General features: G+C 44.7%; 1 protein-coding gene across 3 annotated transcripts in view; it reads right to left on the reverse strand.

Moving 5' to 3' along the window:
- Positions 1-5303: 5303 nt before the first annotated feature.
- GASK1A (golgi associated kinase 1A) overlaps positions 5304-18879 on the reverse strand; it is a 28810-nt gene continuing 15234 nt past the window's right edge. The window contains exons 2-6 of one of the 3 annotated variants that reach the window (XM_083468208.1): positions 18340-18457; positions 15126-16532; positions 8413-8535; positions 6649-6752; positions 5304-5693 (exon numbers count right to left, since the gene is read on the reverse strand). In XM_083468208.1, the coding sequence (XP_083324334.1) occupies positions 5483-5693; positions 6649-6752; positions 8413-8535; positions 15126-16511 (1824 nt within the window). In that variant the 5' untranslated portion in view covers positions 16512-16532; positions 18340-18457 and the 3' untranslated portion in view covers positions 5304-5482. The remainder of the gene's footprint in view (positions 5694-6648; positions 6753-8412; positions 8536-15125; positions 16533-18339; positions 18458-18879) is intronic. The other 2 variants (XM_083468207.1, XM_083468209.1) reach the window with 2 other exon arrangements.

An 18879-nucleotide genomic window follows, 5' to 3' on the forward strand; every position in this document is an offset into this window, starting at 1 on the left:
TATATGTTAAATCCGTAAGCTGCACATATTCCATCAATTTAAGTTGCCATTCTTCTTTAGTTGGGGCCTCGCTCGCTTTCCATTTTAGGGCTACTAACAAAACACGGTCTGCAGTACAGTGGTACCTCTGGTTACATACACTTCAGGTTACACTCTCCACTAAGCCAGAAATAGTGCTTCAGGTTAAGAACTTTGCTTCAGGATAAGAACAGAAATCGGGCTCCGGTGGCGTGGTGGCAGCAGGAGGCCCCATTAGCTAAAGTGGTTTTCAGGTTAAGAACAGTTTCAGGTTAAGAATGGACCTCCGGAACGAATTAAGGTACCTGAGGTACCACTGTAGTGGCATACAGAAATAACCTTTTTTTCACACCCAGAATTAGAAAATATGATGCTCAGGTATAGTGGTGCGGTACATTATTTCCAGTACCTTACCATTTAAGGCTTCAATTCTGGGCGTATGTCCCATTAAACTTACTTCTGGGTAGATATTTCTACGAGTGGATATGTAGATATGAGTTAAGTTTATACAGTAATAGTTGGATGGGGGTCAATGAATCACCCTTTAACTTCCCAGGCCCTTTAATGATTTGACTCATAAAGTACCCTTTAATGAATAACTAATATTTCCTTCCAGACTCTATAGCTTCTTTTCTGCTTGAATGAACACTCAGGAGGCTAGCATGAAAGGAAACCGGAATCAATTTATTATTTCTTTCGCCTGAAGTCATTTGAATGTGATGTTGCTCTCAAAGGGTCAAATTTCCCCACGGAGAAATCGAAGCAGTTGAGCAAATGTTAAAAGAACTCAGAATGACTAGGTAAATTGGTTTGGCTTTCCCCCTCCTTTCTTGGGCATTTTTTTTTAAAAAAACCTTTTTAAAATAATAATTTTCCACTACAGTCTAATAATAGCCTCATTATAACAATACAACTTTATAATACAAATATTAATACCAATCGTTCAAATGCCGAAATACAGTGGTACCTCGGGTTACATACGCTTCAGGTTACATACGCTTCAGGTTACAGACTCCGCTAACCCAGAAATAGTACCTCTGGTTAAGAACTTTGCTTCAGAATGAGAACAGAAATTGTGCTCCAGCGGCGTGGCGGCAGCGGGAGGCCCCATTAGCTAAAGTGGTACCTCAGGTTAAGAACAGTTTCAGGTTAAGAACGGACCTCCAGAACGAATTAAGTACTTAACCCGAGATATCACTATATTTAATTTGGATAAAGTGGGGGGCCCGACATGCTAGATTTGATGATTTTCTTTATTTCTGCGTTCCAGAATCCTATTAATTTCCATTACATTCCAGTCATTATAATAACCCCTTATACAAAAACTGCAATATTAATAGCTTCTATTTGTGTTGACACATTTAATGATTTATAAAACTGCAAGTGAGGAACTCAAAACGATATGATTGTTCTTCCTATGTGTGGCAATTATTCTGTCCATGGTTTTCTTCCTGTCCTTTTAAGATGTTATGTCTTCCTTTCCCCAGGTTGTTGCTGTTATCCATCATGCCTTGGGCAGAGCTTTAATTGTTGTTGTTGTTTAGTCGTTTAGCTGTGTCCAACTCTTCGTGACCCCATGGACCAGAGCATGCCAGGCACTCCTGTCTTCCACTGCCTCCCGCAGCTTGGTCAAACTCATGCTGGTAGCTTCGAGAACACTATCCAACCACCTCGTCCTCTGTCATCCCCTTCTCCTTGTGCCCTCAACCTTTCCTTTATTATGGTATTGATGCTGGGGGGATAATATTCACCCACCACCCGAATAGCCTTCGGACTTTTAATGGAACGTCAACACCTTAATGGAGAACATTGGCTGTCATTTGCCGCAGCAATGACAGTGTTGACAGTGTCAAATTTTCCCTTTCTCACCTTCTCCCCTGTCTCATTATCATGACCAGAGATGATTTACATGAAAATAGGATATTTATTTTCTGAAGGTTCTTCCGCCTGCCTCCCGTGATAAGTCATCTTAATCATCTCCATGGCAACCGGCTGCGGCTGACAAAAAGGCAGGAACATGTTAGGAAAACGTAATAATAAAAAAATGATACAAAAAGGTGCAATCCCCCCCCCCCCCAAAATGGGGCTTTTCAAAGTTGTCATTGCCTGCTCTTTCAGTCCGGAGATGACAGACAGAGGAGATGCAAGCTGGCTGTTTGAGTTGACCGGATGCCGATGTGATTTGGTACACCCAGAAGCACAGAAAGAGAGAGGGTTGAAGCGCAGAAGAGCATGATCAAAGCAGATCAGTTTGAGCTGCCAAGTCCATTTTTACTGTCGCTACTCAGGCATCTCTAAAATCCAGCCTTTCCCCACCCCTTCTTTTTTTGACAAGGCTCCCCTAGCCAGGTGATTGTGAAAGAAATGGAATTTCTAGAAAGATTTTACCAGTTGTGCGAAAGCTTGCTGGCCAGAATCATTGATGGGCACATGCCCTTGATGTGAGTTTGCATATGGTAATGTTTAGGTTAGGGTTGCCACCCGTCCTGAATAATGCAGGATTAGGGATTTGGGTGGTGCTGTGGTCTAAACCACCGAGCCTCTTAGGCTTGCCGATCAGAAGGTTGGCGGTTCGAATCCCCGCGACGGAGTGAGCTCCCGTTGGTCTGTCCCAGCTCCTGCCAACCTAGCAGTTCGAAAGCACACCAGTACAAGTAGATAAATAGGTACCACTGCGGCGGGAAGAGAAACGGCGTTTCCATGCGCTCTGGTTTCTGTCACGGTGTCCTGTTGCACCAGAAGCAGTTTAGTCATTCTGGACACGTGACCCGGAAAGCTGTCTGTAGACAAACGCCGGCTCCCTTGGCCTGAAAGCAAGATGAGCAACCCCATAGTTGCCTTTGACTGGACTTAACCGTCCAGGGTTCCTTTGCCTTTTTACGTTTTTTATAATACAGGATTGTCCCTTATTTCAATGTAAAAGGCTATGTCCTGTATTGAGTCAATACAGGACACAGTTCGCCCGATTTCTGCTCTCCTGCTTCATATATGTGCCTCTCACTTCTTTCCTTTCCTTTTTTTCTCCTTGCCCCTTTTCCTCATCCCGACTCCAAGAAGGAGCAAACCAGGGCAAGGTTTTCATGTTTCCCCCGGCAGTTCCCTGCAGTTTCGGGTGGCTTAAGGCAACCATCTGCAGAGCTGCAGTCTGGGAGTGCCAGGCCCTGTCCCTTAGAGAGCAACAGGTTCTGAGTCTCTAGAAACAAGTGATTTTGTGTCAGTGTAGCCCAGAAGTCCCAATTTTGAACATAGTTTGTTGTTGTTTAGTCGTTTAGTCGTGTCCGACTCTTCGTGACCCCATGGGCCAGAGCACGTCAGGCACTCCTGTCTTCCACTTCCTCTCGCAGTTTGGTCAAACTCAAGTTTGTAGCTTCGAGAACACTGTCCAGCCATCTTGTCCTCTGTTGTCCCCTTCTCCTTGTGCTCTCCATCTTTCCCAACATCAGGGTCTTTTCCAGGGAGTCTTCTCTTCACATGAGGTGGCCAAAGTATTGGAGCCTCAGCTTCACGATCTGTCCTTCTAGTGAGCACTCAGGGCTGATTTCCTTCAGAATGGAGAGGTTTGATCTTCTTGTAGTCCATGGGACTCTCAAGAGTCTCTTCCAGCACATAATTCAAAAGCATAAATTCTTTGGCGATCAGCCTTCTTTATGGTCCAGCTCTCACTTCCATACATCACTACATAGTTATCTACATGATATTTGAGAGAGGAGGGTGGGGGAGAAGTAGCTCCCCACGAGGAAAGCTTGACAGCTGAGTGAGAATTTGAACCCGGGTCTCCCGGGTCCTAGTCCAACAGTCTAACCATGGCACATACTGGTTAAAGTCGATGAGACGTGAAAGGTGAGTTTGTCTATATGTGGTGGTTGTGTCAGAAAGCCATTACATTTTGGAAATTGATAAGAGAGATAATCAGTTAATTATACCCTAAACTGGATCCCACTTTGCGTTTGTTGGCTGCAGCGTGTAAAAATAGCCACTCCGCTAGATAAACTAGAACCTATTTTGTAACAAAAACATATGAGGAGTATGAGGAGCGCTTGAAGGAGCTGGGTGTGTTTAGCCTGGAAAAGAGGAGACTGAGAGGAGACATGACAGCCATCTTCAAATATCTTAAGGGCTGTCACATAGAGGAGGGAAGCATGCTTGTTTTCTCCTACTCTGGAGGGCAGGACTCGAACCCATGGCTTCAAGTTGCAAGAAAGGAGATTCCGACTAAACATTTGGAAAAACTTTCTGACAGTAGTCAAAATAAAAAATTCCTTCCAGTAGCACCTTAAAGACCAACTAAGTTAGTTCTTGGTATGAGCTTTCGTGTGCATGCACACTTCTTCAGATACACTGAAACAAAAGTTGCCAGATCCTTCTATAAAGTGAGGAGGTGGGGAGGGGTATTACTCAGAAGGGTGGTGGGAATGGGAGATTGGCAGATAGCTGAGATGAGCCTGTTGACGACTCTTAACGACTGTAATAGGTCTTACAGGAAAAGGCAAGGGGTGAGAAGGTGAAAAATGGCTTAGTCATGTATAATGAGATAAGAATCCAATGTCGTCAGTGGAACGGTCTCCCACGAGAGGTGGTGGACTCTCCTTCTTTGGAGGTTTTTAAACAGAGGTTGGATGGCCATCTGCCATGGATGCTTTAGCCCGGATTCCTCCATTGGAGGGGGTTGGACTAGATGACCATTGGGTCCCTTCCAACTCTTCTACGAAATGTGCCCCATTGTCTGTAATTCTGTCTGTCTCACACCCATCTAGCAAGGGAAATTTCTACCTTCAAAGGATGTGAAAGGACATCGGGATGCAAATGCAAACTCTGATTCTCATGTGGTACCCACTGACCCTACTAGATGGACCTCAAAGGGATGGCAATATTCATCTTCATCTCATTTCATGTCAGAAAGCACAATTGGGTTGGCATCGGGTCCAGAGATTGCCTTTCCACAAACTATTTAACAGTGGTACAGTGGTACCTCAGGTTAAGTACTTAATTCGTTCCGGAGGTCCGTACCTAACCTGAAACTGTTCTTAACCTGAAGCACCACTTTAGCTAATGCGGCCTCCTGCTGCTGCCGCGCCGCCAGAGCACGATTTCTGTTCTCATCCTGAAGCAAAGTGCTTAACCTGAAGCACTATTTCTGGGTTAACAGAAGTGTTAACCTGAACCGGATGTAACCTGAGGTATGTAACCACTGTATGTGGAAGAACCATACACTGCAAAACAGAAAATGATGTGGGATGTGGGATGATTCCTCAAATATAAATACAACAGACCCATTTTGCCACACATTTCTTTTTTAAAAATGAGCTTTATTTTCAGAATTCACATATGACAGAAGTTACATAGCCAGTCAAAGGCCTGTGTGTCTGCTGGCAGATCTGGGCAGAGAGGTATGGTATTTTCACAAAGCTCAAAGCTCAAAGCTCCTTTTTGTTGCAGGTGAGCGTGTCACCCTTGTCAAGAAAGACTAATGCGAGGATTCTTTTGCGACTGTTAAGTTGTGCTCCTGAATATACTTAAGCAGAATCTGTCCTCTCCTGTCGATGGTTTGGAGCCATTGCTTCATTCCTTCACGTCCACCCTGGTTTCTCCAGAATTCCTCATCGACATACAGAGATTGCAAAAGCAGGTTTTGCAAGCATCCTGACTTGAGCACAGTCACAGCTGTCTCAGGAAACCTGACCAAAAAAATTAAAAGTTGTGTTTTTTATAGACAGAATCCCATATGCTAAGGTATGCTAAGGTCCATGAAGGTAGCATACGAAGCAATCCAACTTCTGCTCCCTGGGATCTATTTCTTTTCCACCCGATATTTATTGAAGGATTAATTTCATCCTACCCCAAATCTCTAAATTTCTCTTTATTTCTTTCCAGATATTTATATAACTATCTTTAAATAAGTTAATATTTGTAGCTGTTAGCCATACCCCCAAGTATTTAACTTTTATATATAAACATAAGTTGGAAACTTGTTGTAGATCCTTTTTATGTTGTTTTGTCATATTTTTCATCAATATCTTAGTTTTGTTTTTATTTAATTTGATTCCTGCTATCTGTCCAAATTCCTGGATCCTCTCCAGCACTTTCGGTAAACTGTTCTCAGGATCTTCTACTGTAATCACAAGGTCATCTGCAAAAGCTTTTAATTTATATGCTTTATTTCCTATCTTATTCCTTTTATTGTATCATCTGCTCGTATCTTTTTTGCCAGGGTCTCTAATACTAATATAATTAATAACAGTGACAGGGGACACCCTTGCCTTGTCCCCTTCATTATTTTACATTTTTCCATAATCCCATTGTTCACAATCAGCATAGCTTGTTGTTCTGAATAAATTGCCTCAATACTTTTACCAAAAGCCTCTCCAAAATTCATCATTTCTATCGTTTTCTTCATAAAGGCCCATGAAATATTATCAAAGGCCTTTTCTGCGTCTATAAACATTAAAGTGACTTCTTTCTCATTTCTGACCTCCAGATTATTATTATTTATTAAATAAGAAGGGGTACTCACTAAACCATCTCCTGCTCAAAAGGAACAGGGCTGTATCATGAATATTTTGGGCACCGTGGGGAGGAAATGTTATTGAGTATATACAGCCTATGGGTAATACTTGCCAATGCCCATCTTACCCGTCTATGCCTTGCAGCAGCCTGAAGTTCAGTTTCGCATCTGGATGGCCCGGTCTGCCTGCGTTGTCAATAAATACTAAGTGTGAAGGCTTGCTCCTCCGGATCTGTAAAAGAAGAATCAACTTGGCAGTAAGAAGAACAGAAGAAGAGTTTGGATTTGATATCCCGCTTTACCACTACCCAAAGGAGTCTCAAAGCGGCTAACATTCTCCTTTCCCTTCTTCCCCCACAACAAACACTCTGTGAGGTAAGTGGGGCTGAGAGACTTCAAAGAAGTGTGACTGGTCCAAGGTCACCCAGCAGCTGCATGTGGAGGAGTGAGGAAGCGAACCCGGTTCACCAGATTACGAGTCTACCGCTCTTAACCACTACACCACACTGGCTCTCAGGACACAGGTACATGAATGTGAACAGTCTGTTACAGAACATTTTGGGAAATGTTGGCATGTTTGCCCTACACCTCGGTGCTATATGGACATTTTTATGTGTGTGGCAATATCCTCCACAAAGCAATTACGCCTACATTACTAAATGCAAAGTGGTCCTTAGCAGCAGAAGTCTCTCGCTTCCCCCAAGAGACTTCATACTTCATCTTCTTTCATTCCTATTTTCTTTCATCCAAAATGTTTACTTTGACATTTAGGGCCAGGGGAAAAGTTTTAGTTAGAAGCAAGAATGCATCGCCAGGCTAGTCCACAAATCACCAAGTGTTAGAACAGAAACTCAGTAATAATACAATGGGCAAAGGATATTGGACATAATATACAACTTTCATCATGGGAGAAATTATGGAGGGAGGTTTTAAAATTCACAGCATGCTGCACATTGAAAGAAAATTCTATGAAAACAATGTATCATTGGTAACTGGCTCCTACTAAACTAGCAAAAATGTATAGAACTGCTACAAATGTATGTTGGAAGTGTAAAGAGAAGGAAGGCACATTCTACCACATGTGGTGGATGTGCAAGATGACAAAAGCATATTGGGAAATGATTTACAATGAGTTGAAAAAAATGTTTAAAATAACTTTTGTGGGGAAAAACAGAAAAGACTGTTTATGTACGCTACGACAGCTGTGTGGATGTTATTAGCCCAAAGATGGAAGGAAGACAAAATACCTACAAGAGAAGAATGGCTGATGAAGATGATGGACTATGCTAAAATGGCAAAAATGACCAGGAAGATCAGAGATTAAGAGGACAATAAATTTAATAAAGAATGGCGAAAATTTATGTTACTTAAAAGAACACTAGATCCAGGTAGGTAACTGTGTTGGTCTGATGCAGTCAAAATATATAAAAAAATAAAAAAATTGTCCGATAGCACCTTAGAGACCAACTGTTTGTTCTAGGTATAAGCTTTCGTATCTGAAGAAGTATGCATGCACATGAAAGCTTATACCAAGAACAAGATTAGTTGGTCTCTAAGGTGCTACTGGACAATTTTTTTAATCTATTTTAAAATAACACTGTGAACAATTAAAAACATTGGCAAGATTTTAAAAAAACACTTGCAATGTGACAAGAACTATGGTGAGAACTGAGAGTTAAGAAAATATGGAGAACATTATATGATGCAGTTGGAAAAGAATAACTATGGAAACCATGGAGAGGTGAAAGGAAGTCCAGGGATTCAGAAAATCCTATGTGTATATAATTATGATTTATTTGTGACATTAACTGTTAAAAATGAATAAAAATATTTTTATATCTTAAAAAAGTGTTAGGACAGAAACAAACTCAATTCACAGTGAAGTGGCATACCAAGATATGAACCAAGACCAGCTCGGCAGGATTTTGGCACTTCTCATGGAGCAGTTCCTGAACACAGGGCTCAGAAGGATCTGGCTGAAAGCCACAGCAGTATCGATCCAGGCGGTCGTGGACCTGCAGGAGATGTGGAGCATTCAGAGGCGTAAGAATTCTGTATCTGTAATGTCAGACAGAGACCTTTCCTTGTACGGAAGACAAATATTTGCTGGCGGCTGGCAGACAATCTCCAGGGTGTTTCTCCTTGGAGACTGTGTGGTCTACTGGACTGCAGAGTAACCTAGGATCTGGAGCCAAATTCCCCATCTATCATAACTGCCAAGTTTAGTTACTCATTCAGCCCCATCTATAAAACAAGAATGTCAATGGGAACCAGGCAGAGGGTCTTCTCGGTAGTGGCACCCGCCCTGTGGAAGGCCCTCCCATCAGATGTCAAAGAGATAAACTACTACAGTGGTTCCTCGGGTTAAGAACTTAATTTGTTCTGGAGGTCCGTTCTTAACCTGAAACTCTTGTTAACCTGAGGTACCACTTTAGCTAATGGGGCCTCCTGCTGCCGCCGCCACGTGATTTCTGTTCTCATCCCTGAAGCAAAGTTCTTAACCTGAGGTACTATTTCTGGGTTAGTGAAGTCTGTAACTTGAAGCTTCTGTAACCTGAAACATCTGTAACCCGAGGTACTACTGTATCTTGCTTTTAGAAGACATCTGAAGGCAGCCCTGTTTAGGGAAGACTGATGTTTTAATGTATTTTTAATCTTTGTTGGAAGCCACCCAGATGGGCCTGGTATAAATAATAAATTATTATTATTATTATTATTATTATTATTATTATTATTATTATTATTAGGTAAGTACTTTCCGCACTTACAGCCTGATCTTTACATGATTTACTTCAGTGACTGACAATGGCATAGCATGGGGGGACCGTGGCCCCGGGTCCCCCAGGACAGGATCCCAAATTGAGGTCGGAGCCGCAGGGAGGCAAGCAGCAAATGGGACGAACCTTTGGGGCTGGGATGGGGGCACCTCCTGCTTGTGGCCAGAGAAGGGGTGCCCACGCACAACCCGACCTTGGGCTGGCCAAGAGGGAGGGCGCTGCCACCACCCACCGAGGAGGGAGGGAGGAAGAAGAAGGCGAGGACGGGGGGGGGGGGGCAAGGCGACACAGCAGCACTCCTGGCTTCGCTTTTCTCTGCCTTATCTCTGCTCCCAGGTTGGGGCTAGTTTGCAAGGAGAGACTCCCTTGATTAGATGCTGGCCAGCGAAAGGACTAGCCACTGTCCAGTCCACCAGGGAAGCACAACACGTGCCTTGTTAAGTTGTGGGTGAACATATCAGACGACACAGCGATTCTTCAAACAGCTCTTGTTTATTCAGAGGCCAGAACAGAACTGAACTGAAGGGCTCAGTCAGCCTGCTTATATAGAGCTCCAGTACAACGTTACTGTAGCAACTTTCTAAAACTATCCAATCACTGAACGTCACTTTCGATCCTTCATCTGCATAAAAACTACCCAATCGCTGAACGTCACTTTCGATCCTTCATTTGCATAACCATCTACAGTATCCCCCTGCTGGCCCAGGGTGAGAACTTCAGTACATAACATGCCTAGAGCCAGCAACCCACGCTACGACACTGGTGATGGGCACCTCTAGATCAGGGGTCGGCAACCTAAGGCCCATGAGCCACAAGCGGGCCACGGGGGTCATTTAACCAGCGCATGAGCCGCCCTCGAACCTAGCCGCCCGCTCGGCGAGTCCCCGCTCGCTGTGCTAAACTGCCACAGCGCAGCACGGGGACTCACTTCTGTGGCGCTGGAAATTGCATCTGCGCAGGCACAGGCACAGGAAATCACACCTGTCTAGACGTAGGCACTGGAAATTGTGTCTGCGCTGATGCAGGCACCGGAAATTGTGGGCGTGCGCACATGATCTGGCCCCCAGAGGGATCTCCGCTGGAGTGAACCGGCCCACGCGAGGTAAACCTTGCTGATCCCTACTCTAGAGGCACACCAGACGGTGAGGGGTTGGCCTACCAGGCTCTTTAGAGCATAGCACATCCACCTTTCCCAGGCCTGGTGTCATATATGATGTCTGATGATGGAAGATGTTGGCTAAAAGAAAGAATGAGGAGCACACACTGAAGCCTGTGCTTTGCCAGATGGACCACAGCTTTCAGTCACCCTGCACAGCAACAGAAAAAGGCATCAAATTCCAAAGGTGCCAAGTTTCCGATGCCAAGGGAAACTCAGGAGTGCAGTGGAGCAAGCTCCCGGTTCTTCCTTTCCTCCCGGGTTGAATTCAAGCCATGGTTACTGTTATGTACTGAGCTGAATCCTAGAACAATAGGATCCGGAATGCAGCAGTCTGATTGGTCCGCAGGAGCCACCCAATCCAGCTCCAGGTGGAAGTGAATCAGCAACTTGATTGGTCTGCAAGAGCAGCCAATCAGGCTCTTGGATTAAGTGAATCAGCAACCTGATTGGCCTGCAGGAGCAGCCAATCAGGCTTCTGGAGTAAGTGAACCCCCAACCTGATTGGCCTACAGGAGCGGCCCAGAATTAGCCAGTCACAAGGGGCCCATTTTGTAAATAATATATATATACAGTGGTACCTCGCAAGACAAATGCCTCGGAAGACGAAAAACTCGCAAGACGAAAGAGTTTTTCGTTTTTTGAGTTGCTTCGCAAGACGAATTTCCCTATGGGCTTGCTTCGCAAGACAAAATGTCTTGCAAGTTTGTTTCCTTTTTCTTAAAACCGCTTGAAGAGGTGCAGTTGCGACTTGACCGTGCTTCGCAAGACGAAAAATTCGCAAGGTGAAAAAACTCGCAGAACGAATTAATTTCGTCTTGCGAGGCACCACTGTAGCTAGATGTTTTGGGGAAAGTTTCATTCATTGCTACTACGAGATGAATAAAGAGCATGAAATTCACACTCGACTCCGAGTATATTTCAGTTACTGTGGACCTTTCCCCTGAGTTCAAGCCTGGATGGCAAAGAAAGAAACATTGCCCAGTTTAGAAATGTCAGTAGGAATGAGGGGGCTTGGCTACCACCCATTCTGAAAAAGCAATTGTCTGGTAAGGTTGGAGGCTGCTGAACAGGCCAGACCATCTTGGCTGTGAGTCCTGGAAGACCTCATCTGGAGTCTCTGACTGACTCCAACTACAAAAGCGGAGGCTGCCGAAAACTCTTGGGCTGGGGGTGTTGTTTTGTGGGTTACGTGGGGTGGGGGTCAGGAGCCAACTCCTAGGGGCTGAGGAGTATTTGAGGGGGCTCCCCCTAAAGTTTATGAGCATTGCCATTCAAAGAGTAGGTGAGTACCACATCTTGAGATTGGGCTGGGCTTTCCTACCACCCCCCAATATTTTACTCAAGTTGGCACCCTTGGGTGGGGGTCGTTCCTGTCATCGCTCTTGGTTTTCTCCATCTTTATTTCAGATTTTGTTGTGACTCATGCAGAAACGGTTGTGTTTGGTTGCATAGTTTTTAAAAATGCTACATTTATTGTTTGTGACTCCTTTTGCGATGCGGCAGTTCGGTATTTGTTTCATGTTGCAAGCCGCCTCGAGCCTGGATAGAACTGCATGCTCCAACTTGTGCAGTTTAAGTGAGGCGTTGATTTCTCGGGCGATTTCGTAACATGAGAAAGCACCGTTTGTTCTCTTTTTCACTGTACCGATAAGTCACACCATTTCAGCAGATGGCGCGTTAGCGGAATATCTGAAAGTGTGAGAGTTGGCAGCCGTTTAATGATAGTTCAGATTTCTCGCCTTCTGAGGTTGCCAGGGAAAATACTGATACCTTCCAAAAATTATCCTAGAGCCACCATTACACAGTTGGTGGCATTGAAATCACTGCTCTTGCACCCATCCCTCCATGGATCTGTATATTGTTCTTAAGTTAGGACAGGACGGGGAGTGGGGGGAAGGTAATATGTATTTTATGGCTCTATCGGGAACATTGGAAGCTGACAACAGAAAGGACTCGGGTTTTTTGGGAAAGTACTTTCAAACATTTTCCCAATTCCTTATGTATTTTTTACCTTGGTTTCCGCCCCAGCCCCAGTCGAAACGCTGTCTCCCTGTTGCTGGCTGCTCAACAGCGCCCTCCAGTGTCATATTTTAATAACACATTAAAAGCTAAAGGTACCCCTGACCATTAGGTCCAGTTGCGGACGACTCTGGGGTTGTGCGCTCATCTCGCTCTACAGGCCGAGGGAGCCGGCATACAGCTTCTGTATCATGTGGCCAGCATGACTAAGCCGCTTCTGGTGAACCAGAGCAGCGCCCGAAAACGCCATTTACCTTCCCGCTGGAGCGGTACCTATTTATCTACTTGCACTTTGACATGCTTTTGAACTGCTAGGTGGGCAAGAGCAGGGACTGAGCAACAGGAGCTGACCCCGTTGCGGGGATTCGAACTGCCAACCTTCCGATTGGCAAACCCTAGGCTCTGTGGTTTAGACCACAGCACCACCCACGTCCCTATAGTAACACATTAAGAACATTAAAAATAGGATGTCATGTGTCCATATATGTTATCAAAACCATTCCTTAACATTAAAAACCACAAGCATAGATCTACCCTTGGAGCCAATCTCTCTTACAATGCCTCTGTAAGGTTTTTCTTCTTTAAAGAATAAAGCCTTGTTCTCCCTTGCATTCCACACTTCACACAGCTCTTTATCTCTATAAGCCTAGTACCTGCCAAAATAAGTATTAAAATACACACACAAGCCAAGCAAACAAAAAAAATGTTTGTACCTGGAAGAAGCAAATATGTTGAAGAAATTTTGCAATGATGCCAAACTCCGGTTGCTGCATATTAACTGCCCAGATAGCCTGGCCATCTCTGTTTACTTCAACAAAACTTGACAGGTTCATTGGGGATTGGGGTCCAAACTAGATGTTAACATACAAGTTGCATTTAAGAGCATTCCCGGTGTTATGCCGCTGGTTTCAGCAGTGGGAAGTCAGGGGGAGATACTTAACTCTTTCCCTTCTGTCTGCTTTTCAGCTCGAAACCTCGCACCCCCTTTCCCAGCCACAAAGTTACAGAGAAAAGGAGAAAGGGATAATTTGGGCCGTGAAAGAAAAATAAGTCTATTGGTGTGTTTTGTGCTGCAGTTTTTGGAGGATAAGTTTGTCGAAGAGTGTGTACGCCTGCGCTACACACCTGTAGCACAATCTCGTATGGAAACGGGGGCTGTGAGAACTGCCAGGTATTTCAAATCAAGTCCTGAAAATAGCATCTGCTTTGTTGTCGTTTTTTAAAAAATCATCCACAGCACATGATTCTCTCTCTCTCTCTCTCTCTCTCTCTCTCTCTCTCTCTCTCTCTCTTGCTCTCTCTCGGAGATTTTTCTTGGCAATGAACCCTTATTCCTGTGGAGAGCTGTTCACAGAGCAATCGGAATTATATCAGCGACTCAAGGTGTTAAAAAACACCATTCAAACCCACAACCAACAGTAATAGTCTTTCTCTCTGCAGTTTAGGACGGATTTCCAACGAGCGCAGCTGGTCTTTGGGAAAACATGTGAAAGAGCCATATATTAAGAGAGCTGCAAATAATAAGATTATGGGAAAGTCTTGTGCTCACATTTAATAATGGAAAAGCTCTCTCGTCTTCGTGGGATTTCTAGAGGGCTCTGCAAAGAGTTATTAGGAACACAAGCCGTCAGGAGAATACGGCTTGGTTCTCTGCATGAGCGAATCTCTACAGGTCAGTGCACTTAAATCAAAATCTTTGCCCAGCATGGCAGAGGAACATCAGAAGATGCCTTTTACTAAGCCAGGCCAGTGGTTCTTCTTCTTCTTCTTCTTGACAAAGTAATAATCATAAATAAATAAGAATAAAAATGTGCAACCCACCACACACACCACCCCATTGTAGCTATCCAACCTCCCAAAATTTCAACACCTCTTGTGATGGTTTGACCCCTTTCCATTTTAACAGTACAAATTCTACAAACACCCTCCATATCTTCTCAAAATTATTTATCCTGCTTATTCCCCATCTTATCTTAATGTCACGTGTTAATTTATCATTAACAGCTATATCCCACAGCTCTTTATACCATTCTTCCATTTTATATTCTGCTTGCCCCTTCCACTTCATTGCTATCGCAATTCGTGCAGCTGTCAATAAATTTGTGAGCAAAACAGCCAAGTCAAGGCAACCAATGATGGTGGACTTAAAGATGTTCATTTGTCGCAAATTGATTCTAAAGACCATGCAGCACAAATTTTAAGTAATTTGGAGCCTTGGTATGGAAGCATCAAGAAGTGTTCTCATAGAAAATTGACACATGATATTCTAAGGCTTAAAATGAATTTTAAAGCAGAGTTTACAAAACATGTGAATGAATTTACGGCTGCACAGTGGACGCTCGGGTTGCGAACGTGACCCGTGCGGGATGCACGTTTGCAACCAGCGTCTGCACGTCTGCGCATGCGCGGGTTGCGCTTCGGCGCATGCACAACCACCAAAACCCAGAAGTAACCCATTCCGCTACTTCCGGGTTTCGGTGGTCCGCAACCTGAAAAAACGCAACCTGAAGCATCTGTACCCTAAGGTATGACTGTACTCATAAGGAGCACCATTCGGCCTCTTATCATGACTTGGCAGTTGCACTGTTCAGGAAAAGAAAGGGAGAAAGAAGGAAGGAAGGAAGGAAGGTTGCTCCACCACCAGGTTTACCTGCAGGAGAAAGTCAAAAAGGGCCAGCTTGGCCCATTCCGAATGCAGGACGGTCAAACAGCGTCCCTTCCCAAGAGTTGTTCTGGAATCTTCCATGCCACACCGTTGCCTCAGCAGCTCCTGGTACTGCTGCCACCCTAGAGCAAAGGAGTTCTGGTCATTCCCGGGATCATTCAGATGTTGTATGTCGGGGGCCCACCATACGATGGGTCTGGCGGCACCGTCGGTGTATTTGTAAGGGAGCAGGGGACTGCCAAACTTCCTGGCCACCGCAGGCAGGCTCCGGTGGAGCCCCAAGACTCTGTCCAAGTGGAAAGCTAGAACCTCATAGAGGTCAGTGGGCCTTTTGATTACCCCGCACAGCCCCTCAGAACAGAGGCTTTTGCCATCGTGGGAAACGGCGTCTTGGCTGGGAGAAAGGACGACCCGGAGTATTTGCCCGTGGGCAGGGATTCGGTCTTTGCTCACAACCGTGCCATTGGCAAGGAGTTTCATCTTCTCCACATCGTCCGGCGTAAACCACGGAAGGGCATTTTCACTCAACCTCAGACTGCCCTCTCGTCTTCCAGAAATGCCATTGGGCTGGGGCTCCTTGCACCACTGTGATTTCTGCAGCTCCTCTGCGTCTCTGACCCAAAACGAAGATGGTTCTGGGTTCTGAGAGTGAGAGTTTTCCATCGGTCCCCCAATGCCTGTCGAGCCGCGGAACGACTTTCCTCCTGAGGTGATGGCTTTGATGACACCCGAGCGTTGATGTTCGGCGCCAGCTGTCTGCACATCGGCCTTACATTGTTCCTGAGGAGAAGTCCGTGGGCCCGTGGAGGCATTCTTGAGATATAAAAGAGCACCGAGCTCCGCATCTCGGAAACGATGAGAGGACAGGGCCAACTCCCTCTGCGGTTTCTGACCCGCCATTTTCTTTGTGCTCAGATCTTCGCTGGCAAAAGTGGCATCAAACTTTCTCATGTTTTTCTGGCCAGTCCTGAAGGGATAGGCTTGGCGCCGGAGTTCTCTGCTGCATTCGGAGCTTTTTGCTGCGACATTATGTTTCTTAACCTGCCCCTTTGATTTTAAACCCCTAAGATTTCGCCCTCCCAGGCTCTTCTGCTTGCGGGCTGAGCTGGGGTTTGGCAGAGTTTGTCTTCCCTGATGGCTGGGCCATTCCCGGCGGCTTTGACGCCAAGCCTGCCAGGCAATGGGGACAGTAGAGGTTGCCCACAAATGCTTGGGACGGGCAGCTTTCCCTCGAGGCTCATTCCCAGGCAGGTATTGGAAATTGGACATCTTGTAGCTGTTCAGGGATGTCGAAGAGAAACTAGTAAGAGCCACCACAGACAAGGCGAGCAAGAAGCAGAAACCAGTCACAGGAGATTTCTTTAGCCTCATTTGATACCATGTTCTCTGGGCCTGTGGAATTTGAATAAGAAAAAGAGTGATTTTTCATAATATAGACATGGAAGCACAGGAACGACTGCGGAAGAGGGGTATGAAATTTACAGCTTGCTATGGTCTAAGAGAAAATTACAGTCGTGCCTTGGATCCCGAATGCCTTGGTGCTCGGACGTTTTGGCTCCTGAACGCGGCAAACCCGGAAGTGAGTGTTCCGGTTTGCGAATGTTCTTTGGAACCCGAATGTCCGCTGCAGCTTCTGCAGCTTCTGATTGGCTACAGGAGCTTCCTCAGATGAATAGATGGAAGCAGGAATCTAAGGAGAATGATTCTCGCTTCATATTTCTGTACAAGTGTAGAGATGTATCCTCCAACATTTCTCTGATGAAAAGAATAATAATAATAATAATAATAATAGGTAAAAAGGTAAAGGACCCCTGGACGGTTACGTCCAGTCAAAGGCAACTATGGGGTTGCACTGTGACGGAAACCAGAGCACGTGGAAACGCCATTTACCTTCCCGTCACAGCGGTACCTACTTATCTACTTGCACTGGTGTGCTTTCGAACTGCTAGGTTGGCAGGAGCTGGGACAGAACAACGTCACCCCGTCGCAGGGATTTGAACCGCTGACCTTCTGATCGGCAAGCCCAAGAGGCTCAGTGGTTCAGACCACAGCGACACCTGTGTCAATAATAATAATAATAATAATAATAATAATAATAATAATAATGGAAACTCTGAGAAGGATCTGAATTCTGATAGCACAGAACTGGAAGACTGGAGAAATACCATCAAAGGAACAATGGGAAGAGAAGCTGATGAACTATGCAGAGTTGGCAAAGTTAACAGATAAACTGCGAAAAAGACAATAGTGACTTTGAAAAAGAATGGGAACTTTTACATCATATTTGCAGAAACAACAAAAAAATATAGTCATTGGCAGGATTTAAATAAACATTTGCAATTGTATTTATAAAAAACAAGAAACCTAATAGTATGACAATATAGAAGTATATATAAACAGCAGGATGCAATATGAGATGTAATAAACCAGGGATGGAAGTTGAGGGAAGTCAGCAGGGAAGGGGGAAATTTGAATGTAATGTAATGACTATAGATATTGAGGTGTTTTTTTTTAAAAAAAAAACACAACCCAATAAAAATGATTTAAAAAAGAAAGAAAAGAAATGACACCTACAGGACATGTGCTATGAGCAGTTTCCAAAAAAAGAAAGAAAGAAAGAAAGAAAGAAAGAAAAGAAAAGAAAAGAAACTGTGAGAAGGATCAGGAACATACCAGAGAGTAAATTCTATTGAACTCAGTGTGACTTAGTTCTGAGTAAAACTGCTTAGGATTGCAGTGTAAGGCTGCACAATCTTTACCCAGTTACCTGGGAGTAAGCTCCATTGAATACAGTGGTACCTCGGGTTACATACGCTTCAGGTTACATACGCTTCAGGTTACACACTCAGTTAACCCAGAAATAGTACCTTGGGGTTAAGAACTTTGCTTCAGGATGAGAACAGAAATTGTGCTCTGGAGGCGCAGCAGGAGGAAGAGGCCCCATTAGCTAAAGTGCTTCAGGTTAAGAACAGTTTCAGGTTAAGAACGGATCTCCAAAACGAATTGAGTACTTAACCCACGGTACCACTGTACAGTGGGACTTATGTCTCAGTAGACAGCGTGAGGCTCCATTTACAATAAAGGAATAAACACTCAATGTGTTTCCAAATAATAGCTGGCTGCCGAAGCGTTGCGACTAAAGAATTTAAAGCGGATTGGTGACTTTTTCCTTCAAAATGTGGGGACCTGCAATTCATACCAGCTTGTGTCTCCAGAGTAGTTTCTCATGGCAATCAGCACATCTGTTCCGCTGTGACTATTCTTCGACTGTAACTTGCTTCTCGTTCCTTTGTGTGCCGGTTTGTGGGTGCATAATGCTAGAAAGGCAGGTTAAAATAAATGAAAATTACAAACAGGCTCACTTCTATTCTGGGGGCAAGCTGGATTAAAGTCGGTGGGGCAAGGCCCCAGGACAGTAGTCATTCTGGAAGACTCCTGGAACGCAACGGCACCGCAAAGCAGATTTTTATGTGATGTCGCAGCCATCCTTAAAGCCCATCTTTTGAGCGTGCACCTTGTTACCGGAACGTGCACAGCAGCCTCTTGCACAAGAGATAATCACTGGCATCCTGGCTGTTGTGGGTGAACATATCAGACGACACAGCAATTCTTCAAACAGCTCTTGTTTATTCACAGGCCAGAACAGAACTGAACTGAAGGGTTCAGCCAGCCTGCTTATATAGAGCTCCACTACAACGCAACAGTAACCACTTTCTGTAACTATCCAATCACTGAACGT

This window comes from Podarcis liolepis (genome assembly GCF_965112155.1).
Source record: "Podarcis liolepis genome assembly, chromosome: 12".
Classification (NCBI taxonomy): Eukaryota; Metazoa; Chordata; class Lepidosauria; order Squamata; family Lacertidae; genus Podarcis; species Podarcis liolepis.